Source organism: Salvelinus fontinalis, chromosome 26 (genome assembly GCF_029448725.1).
Source record: "Salvelinus fontinalis isolate EN_2023a chromosome 26, ASM2944872v1, whole genome shotgun sequence".
NCBI lineage: Eukaryota > Metazoa > Chordata > Actinopteri > Salmoniformes > Salmonidae > Salvelinus > Salvelinus fontinalis.
Window position 1 is genome coordinate 38,176,181 of NC_074690.1, and position 27,357 is coordinate 38,203,537.

General features: G+C 43.5%; 1 protein-coding gene across 2 annotated transcripts; it reads right to left on the minus strand.

The window, feature by feature from the left end:
- Window positions 1-5,794: 5,794 nt before the first annotated feature.
- Window positions 5,795-25,438, minus strand: si:ch211-91p5.3 (uncharacterized). 2 transcript variants are annotated; one of them, XM_055883811.1, is made up of 21 exons: window positions 25,096-25,438; window positions 15,994-16,128; window positions 15,757-15,885; window positions 15,534-15,686; window positions 15,276-15,461; window positions 14,592-14,748; window positions 13,737-13,844; window positions 13,195-13,404; window positions 12,893-13,027; window positions 12,646-12,789; window positions 11,986-12,492; window positions 11,678-11,821; window positions 11,440-11,577; window positions 11,027-11,239; window positions 10,669-10,818; window positions 9,348-9,560; window positions 8,984-9,130; window positions 7,048-7,264; window positions 6,738-6,832; window positions 6,465-6,602; window positions 5,795-6,299 (listed from the first exon to the last, which is right to left on the minus strand). In XM_055883811.1, the coding sequence occupies exons 1-21, from the start codon at window positions 25,303-25,305 to the stop codon at window positions 6,208-6,210; spliced, it is 3,621 nt and encodes a 1,206-aa protein (XP_055739786.1). In that variant the 5' UTR covers window positions 25,306-25,438; the 3' UTR covers window positions 5,795-6,207. The 2 variants fall into 2 exon arrangements, with proteins under 2 accessions (XP_055739786.1, XP_055739787.1); XM_055883812.1 differs by having other exon boundaries at window positions 25,083-25,173.
- Between the last annotated feature and the right edge of the window lie 1,919 nt (window positions 25,439-27,357).

The following is a 27,357-nucleotide window of genomic DNA, read 5'->3' on the forward strand; positions in this document are numbered from 1 at the left end:
AATATGTTCCGGGATTCCTCCGATGGCATTGAGGAGTACACCACATCAGTCATCAATAAGTGCATTGATGATGTACATACTGTCCCCACAGTGACAGTACGTACATATCCCAACCAGAAGCCATGGATTACAGGCAACATCCGCACATAGCTAAAGGCTAGAGCTGCCGCTTTCAAGGAGTGGGACCTGGAAGCTTATAAGAAATCCCGCTATGCCCTCCGACGAACAATCTAAAAGGCAAAGTATCAATACAGGACTAAGATGGAATCGTACTACACCAGCTCTGACCCTCGTCGGATGTGGCAGGGCTTGCAAACCATTACAGACTACAAAGGGAAGCACAGCTGAGAGCTTCCAGTGACACGAGCGTACCAGACAAGCCAAACTACTTCTATGCTCGCTTCGAGGCAAATCACACTGAAACATGCATTAGAGCACCCGCTGTTCCGGAAGACTGTGTGATCACGCTCTCCGCAGCCGATGTAAGACCTTTAAACAGGTCAACATTCACAAGACCGCACGGCCAGACGGATTACCAGGACGTGTACTGCGAGCATGCGATGACCAACTGGCAAGTGTCTTCACTGACATTTTCAAACTCTCCCTGTCCGAGTCTGTAATACCAACATGTTTTAAGCAGACCACCATAGTGCCTGTGCCTAAGAACACTAAGTTAACCTGCCAAAATGACTACCGACCCGTAGCACTCACGTCTGTAGCCATGAAAGGTTGGTCATGGCTCACATCAACCCCATTGTCCCAGAAACCCTAGACCCACTCCAATTTGCATACCGCCCCAACAGATCCACAGATGATGCCTTCTCTATTGCACTCCACACTGCCCTTTCCCACCTGGACAAAAGGAACACCTATGTGAGAATGCTATTAATTAACTATTGCTCAGAGTTCAACACCATAGTGCCCTCAAAGCTCATCAATAAGCTAAGGACCCTGGGACTAAACACCTCCAACTGCAACTGGATCCTGGACTTCCTGACGGGCCGCCCCCAGGTGGTAAGGGTAGGTAACAACACCTCCGCCACGCTAATCCTCAACACAGGGGCCTATCAGGGGTGCTTGCTCAGTCCCCTCCTGTACTCCCTGTTGACTCATGACTTCACGACTCCAACACCATCATTAAGTTTGCTGATGACACAACAGGGGTAGGTCTGATCACTGACAACGACGAGACAGCCTATAGGGAGGAGGTCAGAGACCTGGCCATGTGGTGCCAGGTCAACAACCTCTCCCTCAACATGATCAAGAAAAAGGAGATGATTGTGGACTACAGGAAAAAAAGGAGTGAGCACGCCCCCATTCTCATCGACGTGGCTACAGTGGAGCAGGTTGAGAGCTTCAAGTTCCTTGGTATCCACATCACCAACAAACTAACATGGTCTAAGCACACCAAGACAGTCGTGAAGAGGGCACGACAAAACCTATTCCCCCTCAGGAGACTGAAAAGATTTGGCATGGGTCCTCAGATCATCAAAAGGTTATACAGTTGCACCATTGAGAGCATCCTGACTGGTTTCATCACTGCCTGGTATGGCAACTGCTCGGCCACCGACCGCAAGGCACTACAGAGGGTAGTGCGAATGGCCCAGTACATCACTGGGGCCAACCGTCCTGCCATCCAGGACCTCTATACCAGGCGGTGTCAGAGGAAGGCCCTAAAAATTGTCAAAGACTCCAGCCACCCTAGTCATAGACTTCTCTGCTACAGCATGGCACGCTGTCCCGGAGCGCCAAGTCTAGGTCCAAGAGGCTTCTAAACAGCTTCTACCACCAAGCCATGAGACTCCTGAACACCTAATCAAATTGCTGCCCATACTATTTGCCTGATGCTGCCTCCACCATGCTAGGTTTAACTGAGTGGCAAGGTGAAACATCTATGGATGTGCCCTTGAGCAAGGCACTTAACCCTAATGGCTCCAGGGTTACTGATCATAATGGAGAGTGGGGTCACAGCCAGCCATTATGAACGGTAACCCTGGAGTCATAAGGGTTAAGTGCCTTGCTCAATGGCACATCCATAGATGTTTCACCTTGTCGGCTCGGGGAGTCAAACTAGCAACCTCTCAGTTACTGGCCCAATGCTCAAACCGCTAGGCTACCTGCTTAAACCCCATCATCGTTAACCCCTAGGCTTGTGGGCCGATCTGTAATGAGGATCCCCTTAACCTATCACAGGGCAAGATGCAGTCGTTACCTTTTGTTAACACCTATCCAATCCTTTCAGAGAGTGGGATATGAAAAAAACAAAAAAACACATTTCTAATTCTCACATGTGAAATAGAACAAATATTAGTACCGACCAAATTATTACACACACACTTCAAAGCGTTCCTCCATCTGGAACAACAAACGTGCACTTTTGTAAACAACAAAAGCATTGTCTCAAAGGCTCAATTAAGTGTATATATATATATACACACACACAAACAAACAAACAAACAAGTCCAATCTCTGTTGAAAACATAAAATTGTTAACTATATTACAAGCACTGTGTGTGTGTGTGTGTGTGTGTGTGTGTGTGTGTGTGTGTGTGTGTGTGTGTGTGTGTGTGTGTGTGTGTGTGTGTGTGTGTGACAACCTACCACTCTACAGCCTCTCGTCTCTCAGCTGTGTTTTGTCCAGGGGGTGTGTGGTCGGGGGTATGCTGTCTGCAGGGACTATCTGCAGATGTGGACTTAGTGATTTGGAGGCTGTTATGTTTGCTGCATTGTGTTGCATTATGGGCTGCTACTTTGTGTACTTGTTGATTGTTAATGAAGTGCAGTTATTCTCACAAATGTACAGCTCATAACACTGACTACAAGGCCTTACACGGACTGCTATAACATGGGAGGTAATAGTGCATGTGTGTAGTGAGGAGTGAGAGTTTAAGTTTATTTTCCATGTTTAATGAATACTTTTGAAATCATATTTATTCATGTTCTCAGAATAATACAGAGTGACTCACCTGAAGTCTCAATCCTTCAGATTCATTCTGAAAGTGTGGACGTACGGTGTCCTCCTGAACCAGAGGGAGGAAGGATTTACACTCGGTTTCAGTAGGGTCATATAAATCAAAAGGTAAAACAATCTGGTGACATTAAAACACACTCAAATGTTGAAAACACTATCCACTCATTCTGAAAGTGCTTTTAGTTCTAATTAGGTATTACTACTCATCTCAGTACAATACTTCTTATAGTCATTTTCAGCAAATGAATAGACCATGTGTCATGTATTTCTAGGAGTGGTGGGTGTAGAGTCAGGCACAGAGAGCAAACTTCCAAAGAAATGCAGTTATTTCGCGTAGTCTAGCCAAACAAACAGGCAATGCCCAAATAACACGTATGTCTCCAAAACAGGGAAGAACAAACTAACAAAATAACAAATGAACCGTGACGCTATACAAAAATGAGTGCTGACAGGCAACTACACATGGACAACTACACACAAATACAGGTGGGAAAAGGCAACCTAAGTATGGTTCTCAATCAGAGACAACGATAGACAGCTGCCTCTGATTGAGAACCACACCCTGCCAAACACACAGAAATACAAATCATAGAAAAAAGAACATAGAATGCCCACCCAAATCACACCCTGACCAAACCAAAATAGAGACATAAAAAGCTCTTTACGGTCAGGGTGTGACACCATGCCACGTGTGCAAAGCTGCCATCAAGGCAAAGGGTGGCTACTTTGAAGAATCTCAAATATAAAATATTTTGATTTGTTTAAAACTTTTGTTGGTTACTACATGATTCCATGTGTTATTTCATAGTTTTGATGTCTTCACTATTATTCTACAATGTAGTAAAAATGTAAGAAAATAATAAATAAGGAAAATAAAGAAAAACCCTTGAATGAATAGGTGTGTCCAAGCTTTTTAGATACTGTAGAGATAACGTGATTTGACGTCATTTTATCTGTGGCGAATGACCTTGAGCCTTCTTGGATGGGCACTTCTAATGTAATTCTATGGCAGCACCCAAGGGGCTAGAATTTTAAAGCTCTACCCTTAGACTTGGCGGTGACCTAGTGTCCCCATGAGTGACAGAACACTGAGCCAATCACGGCACAACACTACGTATTTTCTGCTGGCTTGCCTTGCCCAACCATCGCAGAAAGCACTGAGCTAGGCTGAAACACCTGCATCTTGAGCTGCCTTACTCAAGAAAACAAAAAAGAGACCATGTTAGTATGCAGCTTTATTAACTGCCCTGAATGACGGGTCACTACTGAACATGGGAGACAATGACCAAAAATATGGCTTAGTTTTCTTTATTTACTTACCCCACATGGGTTATTTCAAATGATTGTTTGGAAGCTTTTTACGTATTAAACCACTTGAGTTTTCCCCCTGTCATAACAGCATAATTATTCCCTGTATGTAAAGACAGACTTCGCGGCGGGCCAGACAGCGGAGCGAGGTGCTCAGTGCGCTATAGGCTTGGCACATAGCAGCGGACGACCAAAGAGCGACACACAAGTGGTTTTGGAAAGAGAAGCAGATCCACCGCAATCAGATGCTATGCGAGAGATGGGCCTACCGCAGCTCAAGCATCTGTTTAGGGGTGGTGGGGGTTGGAGATGTGTCAAATGTAGAGGTCTCAAGAGTCTAAAGTGGCTGTCTAGTAGTAGACACACCTAGGACCACTACACACATCGCAGCCAGGTGAGTAGCTATTTATAAAAAAGGGAGAGGAGTTTCCTTTCAGCAATATTTAAGATCCATGTTCTTATTTTACTTAATTCTCTATCAACCTTGGTATGAAAATATAACTACGCTACTACGGTCTTGAACACTCCCTCCCTCCCCATCTACCACCAGACACATAATATATATCCACTTCACCCCCCCACACACACACACTCCTATCTCACCCTTCCCTCTCTCGGTTTCACTCTCTCTGTGTGCCTTAACTGCCTGCATCTCATGGGAAACGGGCTGTCGGCCTGAACAGGATGTCAACAAACCCAGATCAGAGTGCAGTAGCACCGCCGGCCTGGCATCAGATGGTATGTGTAATAATATGTTCATAGACAGTCACATTATAAGGTGCTGGTGCAGGAAATAACAATAAATAGCAGCCTAGAAGAATAGTATTCCTGACACCTGACTCCACTGGCCTCCTGTCGAGGAGTGTCTAAATTGGGACGAGGCTAATCAAGCACCAACATACAGGTACCAGAGCCACAGGGAGAGAGACAGAAAGAAGAGTTGACTTATTTATTTCAGGATGTGGTACAGTCAGACTGTCTGTCGGGTCATGCAATGTGTTTGGAAGTGGTTTCTGTCTCTATACCCTCATTCAACGCGCACACCAATGTATCCTGTGGTAGTGTGGTGAAGAGGAGCTCTGGTGCCCCCTGGGTAAAGTATTAGATGACCGTTTCAGCTGAAAAGGAAGTTAGCATCGACCATCATGACTATGAACATTAGTCAAAAATGATTTAGGCAATGTAAAGTTAAGAAGGAAAGGTAATGAAGATGAAGTGATGCCAATTTTTTAAAATATGTTTATTGACTAGTAGTCAAGACTCTCTTCATTCGATGTTGAGACCAACAACATTAGAGTACTTATATTCGGGCTGAAACCTCAACATGCCGGTGTATGTTTCAACCAACCCACTCCAGGATTCCATACAATTCGCCCGACATTACTCACACTCAGCCAACCATACAAAATACTTTGACCAGTGACAGCTGAACGATTACACCAGTTCCCCATTACCCCCTGTTCACAGCAGTAAGACCAGTCATTTTAGAGACAGATGAGACAGACAAGTACATCATTCAAAGTAGTGGATGGCATTTTTATTATCAGAGAGGAGTGTTTTCATTTAGTGTTAAAATACTTAGGGAAATATTAAAGATGAAAAAGTACTACACCTGGGGTGCACACAAGTGCATTCATTATGTTACTAGACTGTGTAAAACTAAAACAGCTGCTCAATGTAGGATCATTTCATATCAGGGCCATAACCAGTGGTAAAAACAGTGCATGCAAAGAGTGAATTATATACTATTAAAGCCATACTATTACAGACAGACATCTATCACCAACACCACTAGCACTGACGAAACACAGAGGAAAAGAGGGAAAACTTGGAAGAGAGAGATCCAGACTGGGAAATAGAGGACATTTTGTCGTTTCATGCAGGAGCCAGGGTAAGTAAACTATATTTTATGATTGGTCAGTGGGCCCTCAGTTGGTGCTTCCATCACAAAGGTATTTGACCCGCCTTTGCAGTTCATCGATTAATTTCTTCTTAGCTTTTTCCCGGCTGGCTTGCCACTCTTCAGAAGGACAGAGAGAACAGCCAATCAGAAAATAGCCTGAGAGCGAGAGTGTGTGTGTCCCCTACAGGGGACCAGTATAAAAATATATGCATTTACTGTATGTCACTCTGGATAAGAGCGTCTGCTAAATCACTGAAAGGTAAATGTGTGTCAGAGGCCTACCTTTGTAGGAGCAGATGAGAGGGGCAGAGAAGGTGACTTTTGTCCCAAACTTGTCATTAGTGTCCTCAAATCCAGGTTTCTCCAGACCTCTCTTCACAAACCACTCATCTAGAACGTTCCTCACCGAGGCTGTGGAGTCTGTGGAGGGATTCACAATATCAACACTAGTGTGTGTGTGTGTGTGTGTGTGTGTGTGTGTGTGTGTGTGTGTGTGTGTGTGTGTGTGTGTGTGTGTGTGTGTGTGTGTGTGTGTGTTGTGTGTGTGGTACTGACCCATCTCATCCTCCCCAAGTAGGCCCAGTAAGTGCTTGCTGAGTTGGGCTCTGGTAGCTTTCTTACTGTCCTGTCCTTCAGTCTCCATGCTGTACCTGCCAATCCGATCACAATCATGCACCACCATCAGGCAGTTACTACTACTCACTACAAACAAGTCCATTATATAATTGTGTGGTAAAGAGAGAGTTCACTCAAAATACTCATTTTCAACATATCAACAAAAAAAAACACTGAGGGACTATTCATTCAACTTTAAATGCAATGATATTTAGAAATTAACGTTATATAGATTGTTATCAGTCTTTACCCCGAGAACCTAAGCTTGGCGGAGATTCTGTACTGAGATTCTGAAAGGGCGGAGTTCGCAGATGTAAGGGCTGTCCCCTCCAACAGAGTGCTGAGCCTTCGCTTCGCATCCTCAGTGCTGCTGGGTGGGGCCACAGGACCACAGTAGCCAATGAAAGGAGCAAGACAAGACAGCGCCCTCTGGTAGGCTGACTGACATGCTGCAGCCTCACTGGAACCTGTCAATCAAATCTGCCTTTAGCAATGTGATACAGTTCATTCAGTACATTCATTTACGAACATTATCCTGCACTACGCTCTCCTACAGTGCAATCAGAAAGTATTCAGACCCCTTGATTTCGTCCCACGTTGTCACGTTACAGCCTTATTCTAAAATGAATTGAATAGTTTTTTTCCCTCATCAATCTACACACAAAACCCCATAATGACAAAGTGAAAACAGGTTTTTAGAAATGTCTGAAAATGTATAAAATAAAATAAATGGAAATATCCCATTTACATAAGTATTCAGAACCTTTACTCAGTACTTTAAAGCACCTTTTCCAGCGATTACAGCCTTGAGTCTTCTTGGGTATGACGCTACAAGCTTGGCCCACCTGTATTTGGGGAGTTTCTCCCATTCTTCTCCGCAGATCCTCTCAAGCTCTGTCAGGTTGGATGGGGAGCGTCACTGCACAGCTATTTTCACGTTTCTCCAGAGTTGTTCGATCGGGTTCAAGTCTGGGCTTTGGCTGGGCCACTTAAGGACATAGAGACTTGTACAGAAGCCACTCCTGTGTTGTCTTGGCTGTCTGCTTAGGGTCGTTGTCCTGTTGTTCGTCTCAGTCTGATGTCCTGAGAGCTCTGGAGAAGGTTTTCATCAAGGATCTCTTTGTACTTTGCTCCGTTCATCTTTCCCTCGATCCTGATTAGTCTCCCAGTCCCTGCCGCTGAAAAACATCCCCACAGCATGATGCTGCCACCTCCATGCTTCATCAAAGGGATGATGCCAGGTTTCCTCCAGACATAATGCTTGGCATTCAGGACAAAGTTTTCAATCTTGGTTTCATCAGACCAGAGAATCTTGTTTCTCATGGTCTGAGAGTCCTTTAGGTGCCTTTTGGCAAACTCCAAGCGGGCTGCCATGTGCCTTTTACTGAGGAGTGGCTTCCATCTGGCCACTCTACCATAAAGGTCTGATTGGTGGTGCTGCAGAGATGGTTGTCCTTCTGAAAGGTTCTCCCATCTCCACAGAGGAACTCTGGAGCTCTGTCAGAGTGACCATCGGGTTCTTGGTCACTTCCCTGACCAAGGCCCTTCTCCCCCGATTGCTTAGTTTGGCCGGTCAGCCAGCTCAAGGAAGAGTCTTGGTGTTTCCAAACTTCTTCCATTTAAGAATGATGGAGTTCACTGTGTTCTTGGGGACCTTCAATGCTGCAGTAATTTTTTGGTACCCTTCCCCAGATCTTTGCCACGACACAATACGGTCTCGGAGCTCTATGGACAATTCCTTCGACCTCATGACCTGGTTTTTGCTCTGACATGCAAAACTGTGGGACCTTATATAGACAGGTGTTCCAAATCATGTCCAATCAATTGAATTTAGCACAGGTGGACTACAATCAAGTTGTAGAAACATCTTAAGGATGATCAATGGAAACAGGATGCACCTGAGCTCAATTTCGAGTGTCATAGCAAAGGGTCTGAACACTTATGTAAATAAGGTATTCCTGTTTTTTATTTTTAATAAATTAGCAAACATTTCTAAAAGCCTGTTTTAGCTTCGTCATTATGGGGTATTGTGTGGAGATTGAGGATTTTTTATATTTTTTAAAATCCTTTTTAGAATAAGGCTGTAACGTAACAAAATGTTGGAAAACGGGAAGGGGTCTGAATACTTTCCGAATGCACAGTATATGATAAATAAATCAATTTCAACTAATCATGGTCTTATATACCCTCTCCACGGTAAGTGAAGACACAGGTGATGTCTTTGAGATTGCAGCAGAACCTTCCCTGCTCTGGTTCTGCTACTTCCTCCACAGGCAACGGGAACGACTGCTGCAGGAAACAAGCCTTTACCATCGCTGTGGACTTATTCTCATCTACAGAGAGAAGGAGAGAGAGCGAGAGACGGGAGGAGAGGAAGAGGGAGAGAGAGAAGGGGTGTGAAGACGGGAGAGGAGGAAGATAAGGAGGATGGTGAGATAGGTGTTACGTAGTGTAACCATTTACTGAGGAGTGGTGTTTAAAACATTTTTTTAAATAACAATCTGTGGCTCAGCTCTGGCTGATTAATTGATTGAATGACTGATTGCTCACCGGTGCCATGCTGGCAGATATCCCCTGCTCTACCCAGACTGTGGTAGGACCGGCGGATAGCCTCTTTCTTAGAGCTAAACAGGGTCTGGTTCCGGAAGGCGTGGCGGTCTAGTCGGACCTCCACCATCCACTCACACAACTGCTCCACAGGCACATCCTCACACACCACACACGGGGGCTGCAGACTCCACAGTGCCAGACACTGCCGGATGTCTGAAACACACACACACGAGCGCTAAGTAAAAGGTCCTGAGTAAAAGGTTACTGCTAATGGACTGATATTGAAGCTTAGAATCATTCAGAAAGAGGGTAGGTCCAGGGGTAGGAACCTAAATTATTTTCCAATCGTTTCATTTTGAACCACCATTTTTTTTGTTCCGTCCCACTGTTCCGACCAGATACATAAAGTTCTGAACTGGTTCGGACCCCAAAAAAGTGCTGGTTAATATCGTTCCTTTCGGGTTCCTTTTAAAAAAAAATTTTTTTTAAACATTTAGCTCGACATTAAATGGCTTCACCAATCATGCAGTGCGGATAGAGCAGCTTGCTATGGGGCGGGCAAGCTAGTTCAGTGAGTTGTTTACGTGTGTGATGGAAAGACAAGTGTAGGGCCGTGAGATCCAACTGACATTTTGCGAGTGGGGAGAGAGCGGGTGAGGGTGGAGGAGGAGGCTTGCCTTGAAGCGCTGGGAATCTTGATATAACAGGCATTATCTGAATTAGGGCCCACGGTATTACACCTACGGAGAAGTGGCTTCTATTGAGGAACTTTGAATGTCCTTTAACTTCAGAGTTGGCTTAACGTTGGACCGGAGAAGCTAGCTGACATTACTGTGTGTGCAGACCGTCACCAGAATAAAATAACTTAAATAACTTATTTTTGTAGTTAATAAATACAATGTGAAATGTGATAACTATAGTATCCCCAAAAAGTTAATCCAGTCTTCTCTAATTCAAAATCTCTCTCTCCATCTTCTGAATCATACTTGTAATGTCAGTAGACTACAGCTATTCTTCAGAGGGGGAAAGGCAGGTAGCCTACACACACACACACACAAAGATGTTCAGCTGCCAGGCAGACACTGGAAGAGGTTTCTGAAAGACAGAGGGAGTGCTTTGCATAGGTGCTTTGTTGCTTTCTTTGTGGGACTGAACGTTTTTTGGTCTGGAATATAAAAGAACGTTATTAAACGGTTACTTTTAAAATAACGGTTCTGTTCCGGAACAGTATTGATCAGCTTCGTTCCTGGTTCTGATTCTGTTCCTTGAAAAATGACATTTTCCGTTTTTTTGAGCAGAGTAACAAAGAGAGGACAGTCACCTTCCATCTCTCCCCCTGCAGATCTCTTAGGCAGAGGCGGGCCGGAATCTTCAGGCGTTGTCTCCATGGTAACTGCATCACTAACTGACAACTTGTCACCCTGCAGAGTAGTGCCAACAGCAGCAGTTTCCCCGGTCATCTGACTTGCAGCTGTGGGGAGAGAGAGCATGAGATAGACAGAAGTCAGGAGAGAGCGACAGACATAGACATAGAGAAAGATACAGAGAGAAGATAATGTATTAATAATGGAATAAGTGCTGTGTTAGTTTTTAGCCTCTGACCAGAGCAGAGCCAGCAGCAGCAGTGTCCCATCACCTGACCTGCAGCTGTGGGGAGATAGAAAGAGGTCCAGACTAACCGGCTCCTGTTCTGATCTTGTTAGCCTCAGTATTTTTGTACTCTGGCTTGGCTCCTCCTCCATGCTTGACCAGCAACTCCTGGAGTTTACCCTTGTAGTTCGGACCCGCTCTGCCGATGTCTCCGCCCAAAACCCCACTCAGGACCCCATTCAGACACCTCAGGGCCTCCTTAGCTGCCCAATGCTCTGCCTGCTGCTTTTTGGGGGCCGCCTCTTAGAGAGAGAGAGAGAGAGAGAGAGAGAGAGAGAGAGAGAGAGAGAGAGAGAGAGAGAGAGAGAGAGAGAGAGAGGTGAGGGGGTTACAGGTGATTGTGAGACATCGATCATGTCATGTCCTGGAAAAACTGCAATTACCCTTTATAACCAATGTTTACATCTCATCAAATGTGCCAATATAATGAAAAAAAAGTCACCTGTGCTGTGGAAAGTTAGCTCGCCTACGATTCTTAGAGTGCATCTGTGCTTTCCCTCCATTGTTGTTACACAGTCCTCCACTGGGGGGCCACACTTTGCCCTTCTGAAGAACTCCAACACACTCTGCTTCTCACCACCTGCAAGAGCAGCACTGAGTTCAGGCTGAGTCACAACAACACCCACTAACCAATGAAGTAGGATGAAGTTGTCCCCCCATATCTAAAGTGTGTAGTGTACCTGCTGTAGGTGGCGGATCCAGGGACAGGCCCTGGAGCAGACTGCAGTAGGCTGCCTGTAGCGCCTCCTCTGGAGTGGAGGCCTCGTGTGGGGCGAGGTCCTTCTGCACACGTACCGCCACACACATAACGAACCCCTGGCCATCTAAAAAAATGGAGGACAGATAAAAGGACCTCACCTTTTTCATACGTTCTCATTTTCATTGACTGTTGTCTTATTTTTGTTGTTGTTTCTTCTTCTAGGTACAAAGTTGTCTGTTAATATGAACTGGACAATAAAGCTGTGAGTTTTAATGCGATTCTGTGTACCTGAAGAGACGCTGCTCTCCTCTGGGAGGGTGGGCGTGGCTTGGTGGGGGTCTGACTCTGAGGCCCCTCCCCCCTGGGTCTCCATGGTAATTGTGGTATTTATGGGGACTGTGGTAGCCATGGGGTCCATAGTAACTAAGGTTTCCATGAGTGACACTGGGACCACCTGACTCTCGGGGGGCTGCACGCTAGGTATCATGGGAGCTGGTGGGAGGTGAGGGCAGCCCTCACCTTCGCTTGACCCCACTCCTTTCTCCTTCTTCCCTACCCCCCCCCCACTCTCCTCCACTCCACCCCCTCTCTCAGTGACCTCCCCCGCTCCCATTCCTCTGTCTGTGACATCATACGCAGGCTTGTCAAGTTGTGGGGTCTGAGCCTCCAGCAGCTCTTTCAGGGTGCTCACGTAGTTCCCTCCCACCACTTCCTTACTGCCGAGGACTCCGGACAGCCGCTGGAGGGCCACTTTAGCTGCCTGCTGATATGCCTGTTTCTTTTTGCTGGAACCCTCTGGAGTGAACCAGAAACCATATTTTAAACATTATACAATACTTACAGTATATATCTATATACATTTGACATACACACACTATATTTACATTCAATACACCATGAAACATAACATTGTAAAGTATCCATATGGCCTACTGAATGTGGTGTTACCTGGGACATAGAAGGTGATTGGTCCAGTGAATCGAAGAGTGCATTGGTAGCTCTTCCCCTCGGCATCAGATTGAACGGCCTCCTCTGGGGGTGGGACATCCCGCGTATGACAGTGCTCCAGGACCACATCCTTATAGGAGGAAGCTGAGGTACAAGAGAAGAGTTTCCATGACAACAAGCATTTTGATGGACACAAGTGAAGACAGTAAAGGTAGATGTACATTACTGTACTGTAGGGCTCTTTAACCTGATTCTGGTAGATCCAACAGGAGAGCTAGTTTCTTGTAGGCAGACTGAACAGCCTCTGTCTCCCCAGAATGCCCCTCTCCAGAGGTGATGTCAGTTTTAAGGACCACAGTGACACTACCAAAGAACACGGGGCCTTAAGACAGAGTTACATGGTAGAGGTTAATCAATCAGACACCGACACCAACTTAGGACTATTGGTCATTTGAGAAACAAACCATGATGATATTATATTTTAACAGATACTATTGATACAATATTTTAACCCATACCACACATTTGATTGGCTGAGGAATACAGCACCTGTGGATGAGAGGCTTTGTGGTTGGTCCGTCTGGCTACTGGATGCCTCCCCCTCCTGGGTGTCATTGGCTAGCTCACTCAGGCTAGCACTGTCCTTGGCTAGCTGGCTCAGGGCCAGTTTAGCCACTTCCTGGTGCGCTGTCTTCGACTTTGGGCACACCTGAACACCTTCAAATGTCTGACCTCTCACCTTCACACGACCCCTGTAACCTGGACAAACCCATTTTGAGAGAAGCCAGAGGGTCAGTCCTCACAGAGACACAGCTGCATGCATCTCCAACGTTTTTCACATAATAATAAATAATTTATTTGACAATCAACACATTTTTAATAGAGCCGTTTTCTGATATTATAAAGCTATTACATATAATATCATAAAACAACCCGGCATGACCCACTATAAGACATCTTTACACCACAGAATTGGATAAGGGCCAGGAGTTTTTCCTGACCATGTAACCTAGCCAGAATCGTCTGGATGACCGTTATGGGCTACAAGGAAGAACTCCAGGCCCAAGGCTAGGGTTAAGGTTCTGACATACCGAGGGCTTCCTTTATCTCTGAGAAGACAGGCTCAGGCCATCCTTGCCTCCTGGCCTCCTCATACAGATGGTTCTTATATCTGAGGATGTCAGTACTGAACTCAGGATCTGAAAAACACACAGCTGCCATAGGTCACTATTTTTCCTATGTTCATGGTAAAGTCTGTCCGTGTGACATAATGTAAATGTGGTGAACACTTAAAGTTGTACACTAGATTCATTTGCCGTCTAAGGCACTGCATCTCAGTGCTAGAGGCGTCACTACAGACCCTGGTTCGATTCCAGGCTGTATCACAAGCGGATGTGATTGGGAGTCCCATAGGGCGGCACACAATTGCCCAGCGTCGTCGGGTTAGGGTTTGGCCGGGGTAGGGCGTCATTGTAAATAAGAATTTGTTGTTAACTGCCTAGTTTAAATAAAGGTTAAATAAAAATGTGAATCTTTTAAGTAATTTTAACCCTCAAGTCTCTCTCTCTGAGTAGGGCTGGATTCCTCAGTAACTCCATTATGTCTCTCTACAATCTCTCTCTCGGTCTCTCGCTCTACCTGGGGTGTATTCATTAGTTGGATTCTGTTGCAAAACGTTTAGTCTGTTACAAAACTTTTTGCAATGGAAACCGTTTAATCGGAATGAAAAATGAGCGTTTCTATTGGACAAATTAAGGTAGGTCCCTTGCCGTTTGGTTCCATTTACTCTGTTTGCTTGTTTGTTTCTTAGAGTAAACGGTTTACGTTAAATCTTTTTGCAACAGACAAAACGTTTTACAATGGAATTTGACTAATGAATACAGCCCTGCTCTCTCTCTGGAAAACAAATGCCCTGAGTGGGGTTGAATCCATCACTCCTCACTCACCGTGTGTGCGTGTGTTCTTCTCCAGTGTGTCCACTCTGACGGTGAGTGTGTCCACTCTTTCCTGCACCTCTCTCAGTTTCTCCCACTGTGGCGCCAGGCTCACCTGCAGGTCATTGTTCCCCTCCAGAAACACCCTCACACACTGCAACTCCTCCAGCTGGGGGTACACACACACGCACACACACACACACACACACACACACACACACACACACACACACATTTGAGGTGCCTTACAGGGAGGATATGTGTGTGTGTGTGTGTGTGTGTGTGTGTGTGTGTGTGTGTGTGTGTGTGTGTGTGTGTGTGTGTGTGTGTGTGTGTGTGTGTGTGTGTGTGTGTGTGTGTGTGTGTGTGTGTGTGTGTGTGTGTGTGTGTGTGTGTGTGTGCGCACGTGTTGGTTCTTCTATCCTTGTGAGGACCTAAAATTCCAAAAAGTCCTCACAAGGATAGTAAAAAAATTCTCCCTCGTGGGGACATTTCCCACGTCCCCATGAGGACAAAGGCTATTTTAAGCTTAGGGTTACAATTAGGGTTAGAATTAGGGTTAGCTTTAGAGTTATAAATTAGGTTTAGGGTTACGGGTTAAAGTTAGGGGGGAGAAAAGGATTTTGAATGGAAATACATTTTAGGTCCCCACGAGGATAGAATAACATGACGTGTGTGTGTTTGTGTGTGTCTTACAGTAAGGGCTGTCTCTCTGTCCTCTTCATAGCGTTGGGACAGACACTCCAACTTTTCCTTCAGTATCTGTTGTTCCAGACTCAGAAAGTTCTGGAGTTTCAGCATGCTCTCTGGGTTCTCATCTGCCGGAAGTGCAATCTTCTTCCCAACCCAGCTCATGATAAAACCGAAGTCTGTATTCTGGAGCTGGGACAAAGATACCGGTCAGGTTCCCAATGTAAAAGTGAGGTATGGACTTAATAGCACACGTACACACACCTGTTCGATCTCCTCTGCCAGCTCACTGAATTTGGGGTAGTGTGTTGTCAGAGCCTGGCCCAGGTCTTTGATTCGCCCTAGGTAAGATTCTAAATCCATCTTCACCACCCGGAAGTCAGCCGAATGCATCACCTGGTTCCTCACGTTGGTCACCTGCACACATACACACCGTCATACTTATACACAGGTAAATGTGCACATTTGTGAGTGTGAGGAAGTTTACCTGTGTGATAAGATTTTTGGACTTCACAAACTTGGCAAAGTGTCTGCATTGGGACATGAGATTGAGGAAGGCTGAGATGTCAAATTGGTCCACCGCAGTATGGTCCGTATTTCCACGGGGCATGTAGACCTAAACACACACACACACACACACAATGACATACCAACTACCAAGGCAGGATCTAACACACTTATGATAAATACAGCCAGAGCATTACACCAGATGTAGACACTCTACCTTGGCTACCTCCCATTTCTTCGTAGGCCACAGGTACGGCTTGGAGTTATTCCAGTAGACCTGTCCGCCTTTACATGAATGGTTTGCCAAGATCTCATCTCTCCATGGCTCGCACACTTTACACACTTGAGGAAGCTTACACAGGAACAACCATATCATTACTTTTGTGCTTTTAATATCAAGATAACCTTTCGAATTCGAGAACAAATTATTATTGCAAACACAAATAATAATATTGAATGCAAACATTACCCCAAAAGTATTGAGAGCAAAATAAATAGTATTGCAAGAAAATAATTTTGAAAGGTAAAAACAAAATAATTGTAAATTAATAAAAAATCTATATAATCTGTGAAACATTTTCAATCATTACGGAATTGCGATTAAACACCTCTGACTGCAATTTTTTACTCTATTTGGTTACATTATCCGGCCCTTTGCTTCACTGCCTTTTTTTGGGGTTTGCAAAGTTTTGGCATGTTCATTCTGGGTAGGCGGGGCTTAGAGGGAGGAGGTATATGATGCGTCTCTATTGGTCAACTGGTTTTGGAGAGACAGTTCATTGTCATTTAAAATAAAATGGTGGACTGTACAGCTCACTGAGGTATGTTAATGCTGGCAATGCTGAGAGGCAACAGTGTCTTCTGATAACTAGCCAGCTAGTGTATAAAAAAGCTTGATTATTTATTTAACTTTTCCATAAAAAAATAAAATAAAGGCTCAGTGGCTATTAGCTAGCTAGTTAGCCCAATGGGCCTGACTAGTATAACTAGATAATGTCAGCTTTACAACAAGGAAGACATAGGGAAACACCCTTTGGTAAGTGTCTTTTGGGTCTTGTAATTTCACATTTAGAAGATGTATTGAAACAATTAGCAAGCATGGCTATATCATTTCTATCACAGCCAACAAGCAAGATATGGTGCACTGAAGTAACTCTGAAGTTACTCTAGTGGTATGTGGCTATTCAAGAACAAAGGCACTACAAGCCCTTTTCATGAACTCCAGTGCTGTATGGCCCTGGGTTCTCGAGAGCAAGGGCAGCTTTTCACTACAGTCTGATTGTACTATAGACAATTATGTTTTGCATTTGTTTCTTTTTTTGTGGCCCGGCTCTCACTGGCTGTCTGTGTCTGTGTGTGTGTGTGTGTGTGTGTGTGTGTGTGTGTGTGTGTGTGTGTGTGTGTGTGTGTCTGCTCAATAAGCTCTGTCTCAGTGCATAATTAGACATTTATCCAAGTTGCTCAAAAAGTCACATTTGAAAATATATATTTATTTTATTTACATTTGTTTTTACACCCTGAGTTGCTCCTGCTGCTCTGTATCATTCAAATCACATTTTACTTGTAACATGCGGCGAATACAACCGTACCTTGAAATGCTTACTTACAAGCCCTTAACTCTATTTCTTGAACTGCACTGTTGGTTAAGAAAATTTACTAAATAAACTAAAGTGAAACAATTGTATAAAAAGTAACACAAAATAACAATAACGAGGCTATATACAGGGGGTACTGGTACCGAGTCAATGTGCAGGGGTACAGGTTAGTCGAGGTAATTTGTACATGTAGGTAGGGGTAAAGTGACTATGTATAGATAATAAACAGTGAGTAGCAGCAGTCTATGACTTGGGTGACTGGAGTCTGACAATTTTTTGGGCCTTCCCCAAATCTTTTCAGTCCCCTGAGGAGGATCAATGCTACCATCGTCAGCAAACTTAATGATGGTGTTGGAGTCGTGCTTGGTCACACAATCGTGAGTGAACAGGGAGTTCAGGAGGGGACTAAGCATGCACCCCTGAGGGGCCCCCGTGTTCAGGATCAGCGTGGCAGATGTGTTGTCCACCCATACCACCTGGGGGCGGTGTTTAGTCCCAGAGTCCTTTGCTTAGTGATGAGCTTTGTGCGCACTATGGTGTTGAACACTGAGCTGCATTCCATTTCTCTAAACGTCAAGTTTCGAAGTTAAGGATTAAGTTTAGGTACTCATTCCGAATGGTCAAGGTTTGGGATAAGGTAAAAAAAAAATCAGTGTCCAACACTGGGATCGAACACACAATATTCTGATCCAGAGTCATGGAATTACACCCACCCACTATCCCCGTCCACAACATGTGCCCACTACTCAGTAAAGATGCGCTCCACTGTTGCCCCTAGTGCTTTCCAACTAATCCATTTTGTGTTCCAACCCTTAGGAAACTATGAGAAGGGAGAGGTTCAGCTGGCTTAAGTCATTGCTGTGTGCAGGCAAACCCAGCAGCTCCTCCAGCAGACGGCCCCCTCCTGTCTTCCAGATGCTGCTGACCAAGCTGCCCTTCTAAGCTGCAAGGTGAGGATGCTCTCCCATGGGGAGCAAGGGCTGTAGTGGCACCAACGTGGCTGAAATATTACTTGGTGCCCTAAACCGCCTTCTTCAAATGGTATTTACTTGTTAACTCCCTTTCATGGATTTAAGGCAATGGATTGCTACAGCCATGATTGAGTTCCGCCATATTCCTTACACCGCCAGTTCATTCCTTCAACCCCTTACACTCGTGGGAATTGGCCTATATAGATAGGGCTAAATTGAAATGTTTATTACATGAGAAATATGGTAAGCAAAGCATAACCATGGTAGCAATTAAAAGGGAACCGTTTGGAGATCATGTGGAAATTATTAGACTAAAAGGTGAGGACATGACGCTTCACCTGACAAGACTGAATCCAAGACTTCACGTGTATTTCACATTTACTGTACTTTTTACCGCATTTTTTGATACCAAAATCTGAAAATACTCTAAATAGATTCAGTAACATGGCAAAAATATTGTTGGAAAATGTAGGATTCTATTGCCAATATGACTAGCTAAAAAAAAATTTTAATGGCCTTAGTGTTAGGCTTTCACGAGGCAATTCAGAGAAGCAGATGGTAATTTTGGTGAGCATAGAATGAAGTCATGAGTGCATTCAGATGCGTGGTCCACTGTAAATTTTCTTCACAACACAGCAAGCATAGGCTCATTGTGTTCAGGACAGCCCAGGGTACGAGGCCATGTCATCTTGTAACTATACTGTAACTAACTGTAAATACACTAAACATAGTGATTATAAATCACTGACACTGTATATGACATGACTTTTATGATGTGGAAATGTGAAGTGTACATTTGGATTCACGGGTGTTTGGCTTGCTCGTATGACATCAGAGTGGTATTTATTATAAATCCTCAACGTCACATCTTTCAAAATACACAGAGTCCTCGTAATTTACGGCATTTCCCTCACTCAGACACACAAAACAATTTGCAAAAGTTGGCCGATTAGCGGGAGGAATGGAGCAACTTTTTTGGGGCTGTGCGTGCTGCTCAAGTTCCTAACGGCCGTCAGTCAAAACCCAATACAGCGCTATGAAGTGGAGGCCCTTGAGCTCTGACGTCATGTGTAGCATGTTACTGTACAGCCACTGCGTTCCAATTTACGTGCTTATCAATGTCCATATCTGCCATTTTCAACCAGTATACGGGTACGAGTTTAAAGGGCTATGGCCAAGAGGGAGAGTGTATGAATGTGTACTTCAGGTTAAGGGTAGAGGCTCGACTTGTGTTCTGATTCTTCACCCTTTCTACCAAAGTGTGCACGACTTTAGTGTTCCTCATTCTTGGCCCTGAAGGGCGGCATTGTTTCAATTGTCATCCCTACCTGTGCTATAACACCTAATTGAACTACAATAAGACCATATCTGAGTAAATGTAATGCATGTATAGTTGGTTGTGACAACATTGACTAAACCGGAGTGTACAGTTTCCGTGAACAACAATTATGACTTGTGCACTTATCGTTAGTTGTACATTGATCATCTGTGTTGGGTTTCCACCCATGTTAACCTTTTGCAGAATTCCTGTTCCTCTTCCACAGGTAGTTAGGCTGATGATCTGCCTCCGTAGCTGAGAGAAGCCGAAGAGGAACATCACTTCGTTCCCAACAATACTACAAACACTTCTAACCGTACAGATGAGAATGAGTGGGGCAGACTTATCCATTGTCGCTGAACTGTGTTCAGTCCAGTTTACAGTACCAATTTGTTACCGGCCACATGTTGAATAAGGTATTCTGCAAATACAATTACAATACAGAGATGTTCTTGCTCTTTAGTTAAGTTCTGCCAATCATATGTTGGAAACCATTATCAAGGAAAACGAGTTGAACACTTTGTGGAAATTGTACATTTCTTGAACATTCTTCTAAGGACAATGTGTCTATCACAGGTGTAAATGTACAGTAAGGGGTATATCCTTCATAAAATCATTTGTGATGGTTAATTCTGCAGACTGATTGCGACGGCGTGGACATGACAAATCAATCCACTACTGCAATTAAACACTTATCTGCTTCATGCCTCTGATTTTCCAGTCGACATGAGTAAAGAAAAACTCTTATGTGGTAATGCCCATGTCTTGCAGCTTTAACAGTATTGAGTCAAGTAACTGTCTCGCCAAGGACTAACTCCAAGATTATTGTAACGAGTGCGCCGTGTCGGGAAGCAAGTACAGGGAGAGTGTGTTTTAATAAATAAACAAAACAATAAAACGCGAAACACAAACAACGCGCCGACGTGAAAACAGAGTCGATAACACCCGAGAGAACCAAGGGGAGTGACAGATACAGGGAAGCTAATCAAGGAGGTGATGGAGTCCAGGTGAGTGTCATGAGGCGCTGGTGCGCTTGACGACGGTGACAGGTGTACGGGATAATCAGCCACCTGATGACCTAGAGGCCGGAGAGGGAGTACACATGACAAATATGTTTATTACTATGGCTCTTCAAATTTGATAAGTACATAAGGAGCTATCGTCACTGGCCATATACGTGCAGATTGAGGTGTTTAGAAAAAGTTGGTTTTGGCTTTGGTCATGTTGCACTGCAGCTACCTACAAATGACCACAGTCATGTGTGAATCAACATGCTAGCTAGCTTCTTAACCTGTTAGCTACCTAACATAGTTAGGGGCTGAAGATAATTTAGATGTGTATTGTATCCCCTGAATTCTGGAATTAGCAATCAAGCTACTTTATAGAGTAACAAACAAGTATTTAGCAAGTTATCCGGGTTGCATGGTAGCTATATCTAACATACCGAGGTTGTAAACAAACTGGATCATTGGGTGAGGCTGACCTTTTCCCTCAAGTTTTCATGTACTGAATAAAAATCTAAAGTTCAGTGTGTTTCCATTGCATTTTCTACTCTACCCATAGTTTTTTACAAAAATTAAATAGCAAATGTGCCTAGTCTGGTTTTAGCACGTGCTCTAGCCAACAGTTGGCAGATACAGGGCGGGTAGGCTATGAGGGTAGGATAGGCTCAGGGTTGCCAGGTCAAGTTCAAATTTCTAGCCCAATGACATCTCAACCCACTTACCAGGCCTGAAAACTAGCTCAAAAATGTTTCGTTTTTTCGCAGCAGAACAGTTGCCACATTTATCCAATAAACCCTTTTTCTATAATGTTAGAGCGAATTAAGAAGGAATATCTGCGGAATTTGTAATGATGTAAGCTAAGAAGCAAACTTCAGTTTTCCATCAAAATAATAATTATTGTGAGCTTAAGAATATGTCGCAAAAGAAAGGCTAATTCGCCCTTATTAAATTTGCCAGATCATTTTCCATCAATGGATGTCGATTTAACTTGTTTTGACTGCTATGATTAAGCAATAAGGCCCGAGGAGGTCAGGTACATGGCCAATATTTCACGACTAAGGGCTGTTTTTAGGACACAGCCCTTAGCCATAGTATAATGGCCATATACCACAAACCCCGGAAGTGCCTTATTGCTATTATAAACTGGTTAAACATATTTAGAACAGTATAATTGTTGTTGTTGTTGTCATACCGTGGTACACGGTCTGATATACCACAGCTTTCAACCAATCAGCATTCAGTTTATAATTGTAATTAAATCCCTTTTGCACATGTGCATAACTTGATAAATCCGACAGGAGAGTTAGAGGGATGAAAGTTGGACAGAGGATCTCAAAATCTCTGAAAAAGAAACACTTGAACGAACTTCAAAAAAAGAACGCTAGGCTATTTTCTGGCAATTGTGCCATTATGTGTTAGATGTTAAGACTACAAACCGTTATAAAATGGCCTGTTTGTGAGATTGACTCGTTATTTCAATAGGCATAGGCTACTGACTAAAATCTGGGTTTATAATTGCAATTCAACTTTGCCATGGTTTGCTGAGCTAGATGCAAGTAGCCTATAGGCCCTGATAGGCCAACATGCCGAAGTCCACAATGAAACTGACATTAAATGTGGAGAATGATACATTTAAGATAGAGCAGTGACCATGGTAACAATTGATCATTTCTAATTGAATTAGCCTAACATGGCCATTAATAATTGCCTAATAACACAAGGCTACAACAACAAATTGAAGTTATAGGCCATTTATTAAAATCTGTTTTTTTCAATTCCAGGTAGACTACACAAGTGGCACAAATTGATTTGCAATGACTTCAGTGATATCGCGTTGAACATCTCATTCCAAAATCATGGGCATCAATATGGAGTTGGTGCCCCCATTGCTGCTATCACAGCCTCCACTCTTCTGGAAAGGCTTTCCACTAGATGTTGGAACATTACTGCGGGGACTTGCTTCCATTCAGCCACAAGAACATGTGTGAGGTCGGGCACTGATGTTGGGCGATTAGGCCTGGCTCGCAGTCGGCGTTCCAATTTATCCCAAAGTTGTTCGATGGGGTTGAGGTTAGAGCTCTGAAGGCCAGTCAAGTTCTTCCACACAGATCGACAAACCATTTCAGTATGGACCTCGCTTTGTGCACAGGGGCATTGTCATGCTGGAACAGGAAAGGACCATTCCCAAACTGTTGCCACAAAGTTGGAAGTACAGAATCGTCTAGAATGTCAATGTATGCTGTAGCGTTAAGATTTTCCTTCACAGGAACTAAGAGTCCTAGCCCGAACCATGAAAAACAGCTCCACAACATTATTCCTCCTCCACAAAACTTTACAGTTGGCACTATGCAGTCAGACAGGTATTGTTCTCCTGGCTTACGCCAAACCCTGATTCATTTGTGGGACTGCCAGATGGTGAAGCATGATTCATCCCTCCAGAGAACACATTTCCACTGCTCCAGAGTCCAATGGCAGCGAGCTTTACACCACTCCAGCCTAGCTTGCGCATGGTGATCTTAGGCTTATGTGAGGCTGCTCAGCCATGGAAACCGACTTCATGAAGCTCCCGAGTAACAGTTATTGTGCTGATGTTGTTTCCAGAGGCAGTTTGGAACTCTGTAGTAAGTGTTACAACTGAGGACTGACAATTTTTATGTGCTACGCGCTCCCAGCACCGTTGTTGCTCCTAAACGTTTCCACTTCACAATAACAGCACTTACAGTTGCCCGGGGCAGCTCTAGCTGGGCAGAAATTTGACAAACTGACTTGTTGGAAAGGTGGCATCCTATGACAGTGCCACATTGGAAGTCACTGAGCTCTTCAGTAAGGCCATTATACTGCCAATGTTTGTCTACGGAGATTGCATGGCTGTGTGCTCGATTTTATACAACGGGTGTGGCTGAAATAGCCAAATCCATTCATTTGAAGGGGTGTCCACATACTATAAATACTTTTATGTATATAGTGTATCAAACGGTAGACTACAGTAGCCTACAATGGCATAGAAATTAATAGACTACATGATGGCCAACAAATGCAAATTTATCATTCTCCACATTTAATGTCAGGTTTATTGTGGACTTTTTCCCATAACAGACGCACCCATACATTCCATTTCAAATGTCCACTAACGCAGTGCTCGAGACCCAAGAACTAAGCATGCGTAAAACCCTTTGCTTAATAAAGTTTTCCATAAGAAAAGTCGACTTTCAAATGCAGTTTACTTTAAACCACCTCTGAGCGAATTTATCTACAGCATACTAGTGAGCCTAAAGTCGTTTTCCAGTCGTTGTCCAGTGCTTTGTCGCGGTTATATCAGTTATAGCGCATTAATAGGTTTTATGGAAAAGGGGTTGTAAATAGGTGTCTCCATAATGACAATCTAAATAGCCTACCTACAACTGGTAAAATGTTGTCACGACGTGTGCGTGCTGCTGTCTCCATGACTCAGCAGCAGCGCTCTCAACCAGTGCTCTAAATACACACACACCCTTCCAGCCATCCCCACCACTTACTCAGTAATAGTCTGCTCACTGCTTGATAATCTGCAGCAACAGGTTAGAACAATTTAGAGAAAGCCGCAGACATGGCAACCCCGGGTAGACTAGTCTACAGGGGGTTAGGGATCATGGGTCATGGGTTGATCAGTGATATTATTATGGATAAACGCGAGAATATTTGTATTTGTCAAAAGGCAAATCAAGCATCGATCGTCAAGTCACCAGAATCGAAACCTCGATATATATTGGAAACACGCATCACGATCACCGTGCGCTTTCACCACCCTGTGAGGTTTCATTACCTTTTCATCTGTAGCCTAATAAACTGCAGTTTCCCCGAGTCGTAGTGGAAGGACCACACAACATGTCATCACGTGACTCCCAAGTTTACTTCAGTAGGGTGGCTATTATATCAATATTTACGCATAAAGGCGTTTCCACCGCCATTTCTCGCATAATTCATTTTACCGACACAGAGATCCCACCATTTTCGAACAAACACATTATCTGTCGGCATTTATAAAATTGTACCGAAACTTCCTGTTTCCATCACAACTGTGCGATTTATTTTATACGGTATGACTTCACTCCATACAAACTGTGTATGGAAACGTGCTTACTGAAAACATTTTTTCCATGAATTTACAATTCAATATTATTTATTTTTCCTCTCAATACTTTTGGGTTAATGTTTTGCCCTCAATATTATTATTTTGCTTCGCAACAATAAGAATTTGGTTCTCGAATTCAAAAGGTTTGTTTGATATTACAATCACAAAAGTAATTCCATAAAACAGTTGTAGCCTATTAAGTGAGAGACTTCAAGCAGTGAAACTCGTGACATCAGTATATGGGCAGAACATATTTTAAAAGTAGGGACGGAAACGCAGATATCATGCGAGTTACATTTTAACTCACATATTTTAATCACCTGCTTTGACTTGGGGATCCATTTCTTCAGGTTACATTCAGTTTTACATACATTGCCTCCTGTGTTCACTTTGTTTCGGAGATGATCGTGGTAAGTTTCGGTTTCGTTTTCCAGAAACCCTCCTAGTCGCGTTTTTAGACAATTCAGACCCATGGTCGTTTTAATCCAGTTTTTATAGTCGTCATCCTGAAACCGTTTGAAGGAGTCCATGGTGAAAAAATGCCGTATCGTTGTGCTGGATAATAATTCCTTCGGTACCACCCGACTCGATCAGTCCCGTACCCGTTGACCTGCCTATGCGCTGGGCTTGACAGGCTGTCTGTAGAGACTGCAGCAGAACTGTCAGGCGCACAGGAACCCGGTTCAACCAATGAGCAGCGTTCTCTCCACCGTCATAACGTGTACGTAGTTCGATTCCTGTACATGTCTTTTGTGGAAAGTTCTCTCACCTCCAAGATACATATTTAACCCGTTTATACCATATACATTGCTTCCATTTATTACTACAGCAAAACAAACATTCCGATGTACGGCATTGCATTCAAACCAATAATGATAGAAACGTAGGACATTTCAGTGATTGTGCATTTACGTAAGTTTTTTTTCCAGAACGTGTTCTTGCGCTTACAGTTCTGTTCACTATTCAATAACAAAGTGTCTCAATGTGATCTACAACATAGACATACCTACATCTCAATATAAAGTATTTAACAAATAAAACAAAGTATGGTCATGTTGGAGAGTTGTTTTTGGGCGACAATCAATACCCCCCTTATTTCCCCTTCTGGCACTCCATGATAAAAAAAACAGTTATGGTCCGTTCAATCAAAGTGTGGCTGGATTTACAGAGTAAACATAAAACATCTTGTTTTATGTTGTTTTCAAACATTCGGTGAATAAAACCAAGTTCATATCGATAAAAACATGCTCGCAAGCAAAATCTGAAACTTTTTCAGCCAGAAACTTTTTGACCAGATTTGAATAGTTCCCTTGGTTCTACTGTCCTGCCCTTTGGTAGGTCACTGCTCAACCCATGACCCCTGAGCCCGCTCCTGGCATAATTGGTCAGTACAGTCCATAGACTTCGATTAAATGAAGGTTAAATTTTTTTTTTAAATCTCTGGTTTTATCCCCACCATTGAATTTTTTGCATTTTCATTGTTGGACATAATTATTTTTTTTAACACTGGGAAAACAGCTCCAAGTAATTTTAAACTAAGAAATCTGTTCACAAGTATTTCCACGCATAATAGCGAGACACGTGACCATATAAAAATGTAAGCAAGGTTTGAAATTATGTTTTAATCAAATATTATGTTTGGACTTCTTGTGGTCAATTTGCTGTCTACATATTATTTGAAATCATGTTTCGGCTCACGACCATCCACTCAATGCATTTTTTTTAAAGGCCCGCGTCTGAATCTAGTTGATGATCCCTTACTTAGACATTGCATCATTGTATCTGTCCCATTATAGACATATGAGAGCATGGGCAGTGCCAGATGCCATCTCCATTTTCTTCTTCTACGAGTTGGCAAACAAACTGAGTGCATACGGTCACATGTAGTCTGGCCGGTATACCGTATTTTACTATATACCAGTATTGATGCACGGACCGGTATGGGTTTTTACTTTACCTTCTATAAACAGTATTTGAAGGTTTTGCTTGTTAAATATGATGCGCCTTGTGTAATGTTAATTTTTATAGTTTACTCCGCTAATTGAGTCATCTTTCTCCCGTCATTCTGTGTCGCTTTCCACACAGACCTAGTCCCGCCCCTTCACTCAAGGAGCGCATTTGTTGTATCTCGACCATGAGACACTTGGTCAATGCAGCACATGCAACAACGAGAATGACTTTGATGCTGTTTCCACTTTACTTCTTAAAAATATTTTTTTATTTTATTATTTTCCAATAAAAAATTCATTTAAAAAAGACAGCAATACAAACATTGACATTCAATGTACCGTTGAATGGGATGGCCAATTTAGAGGACAAAACAAAACTCACACATACACAAAATCCTATTAGGTGGTACATGTATAAGAAGACAGCATATAGTCATTACAAGCAGTGTAGTTAAGCCCAAAATAAATATTGAGTGGAGTACAGCACAGAGTAGCAGCAGATCATCAACCAAGTTATGAAGCGGGACTCGACCATTTATCCAGTATCGGCTGACATATTTTGTAAAACACTGGACTTGTATTGGAGGTATTGTATCGTATCTTTTCCATATGTATTACATTCCCTAAATCCCG

Coding starts and splice junctions, on each gene's coding strand:
- si:ch211-91p5.3 (XM_055883811.1), bottom strand. CDS start 25,305: ATGGACTCCTTCAAACGGTTTCAGGATGACGACTATAAAAACTGGATT. Junction 14,749..15,275: donor ACAGAGAGACAGCCCTTACT/GTAAGACACACA, acceptor GTGTACCCCCAG/CTGGAGGAGTTGCAGTGTGT. Junction 11,822..11,985: donor GGAGAGCAGCGTCTCTTCAG/GTACACAGAATC, acceptor CCATTTTTTTAG/ATGGCCAGGGGTTCGTTATG.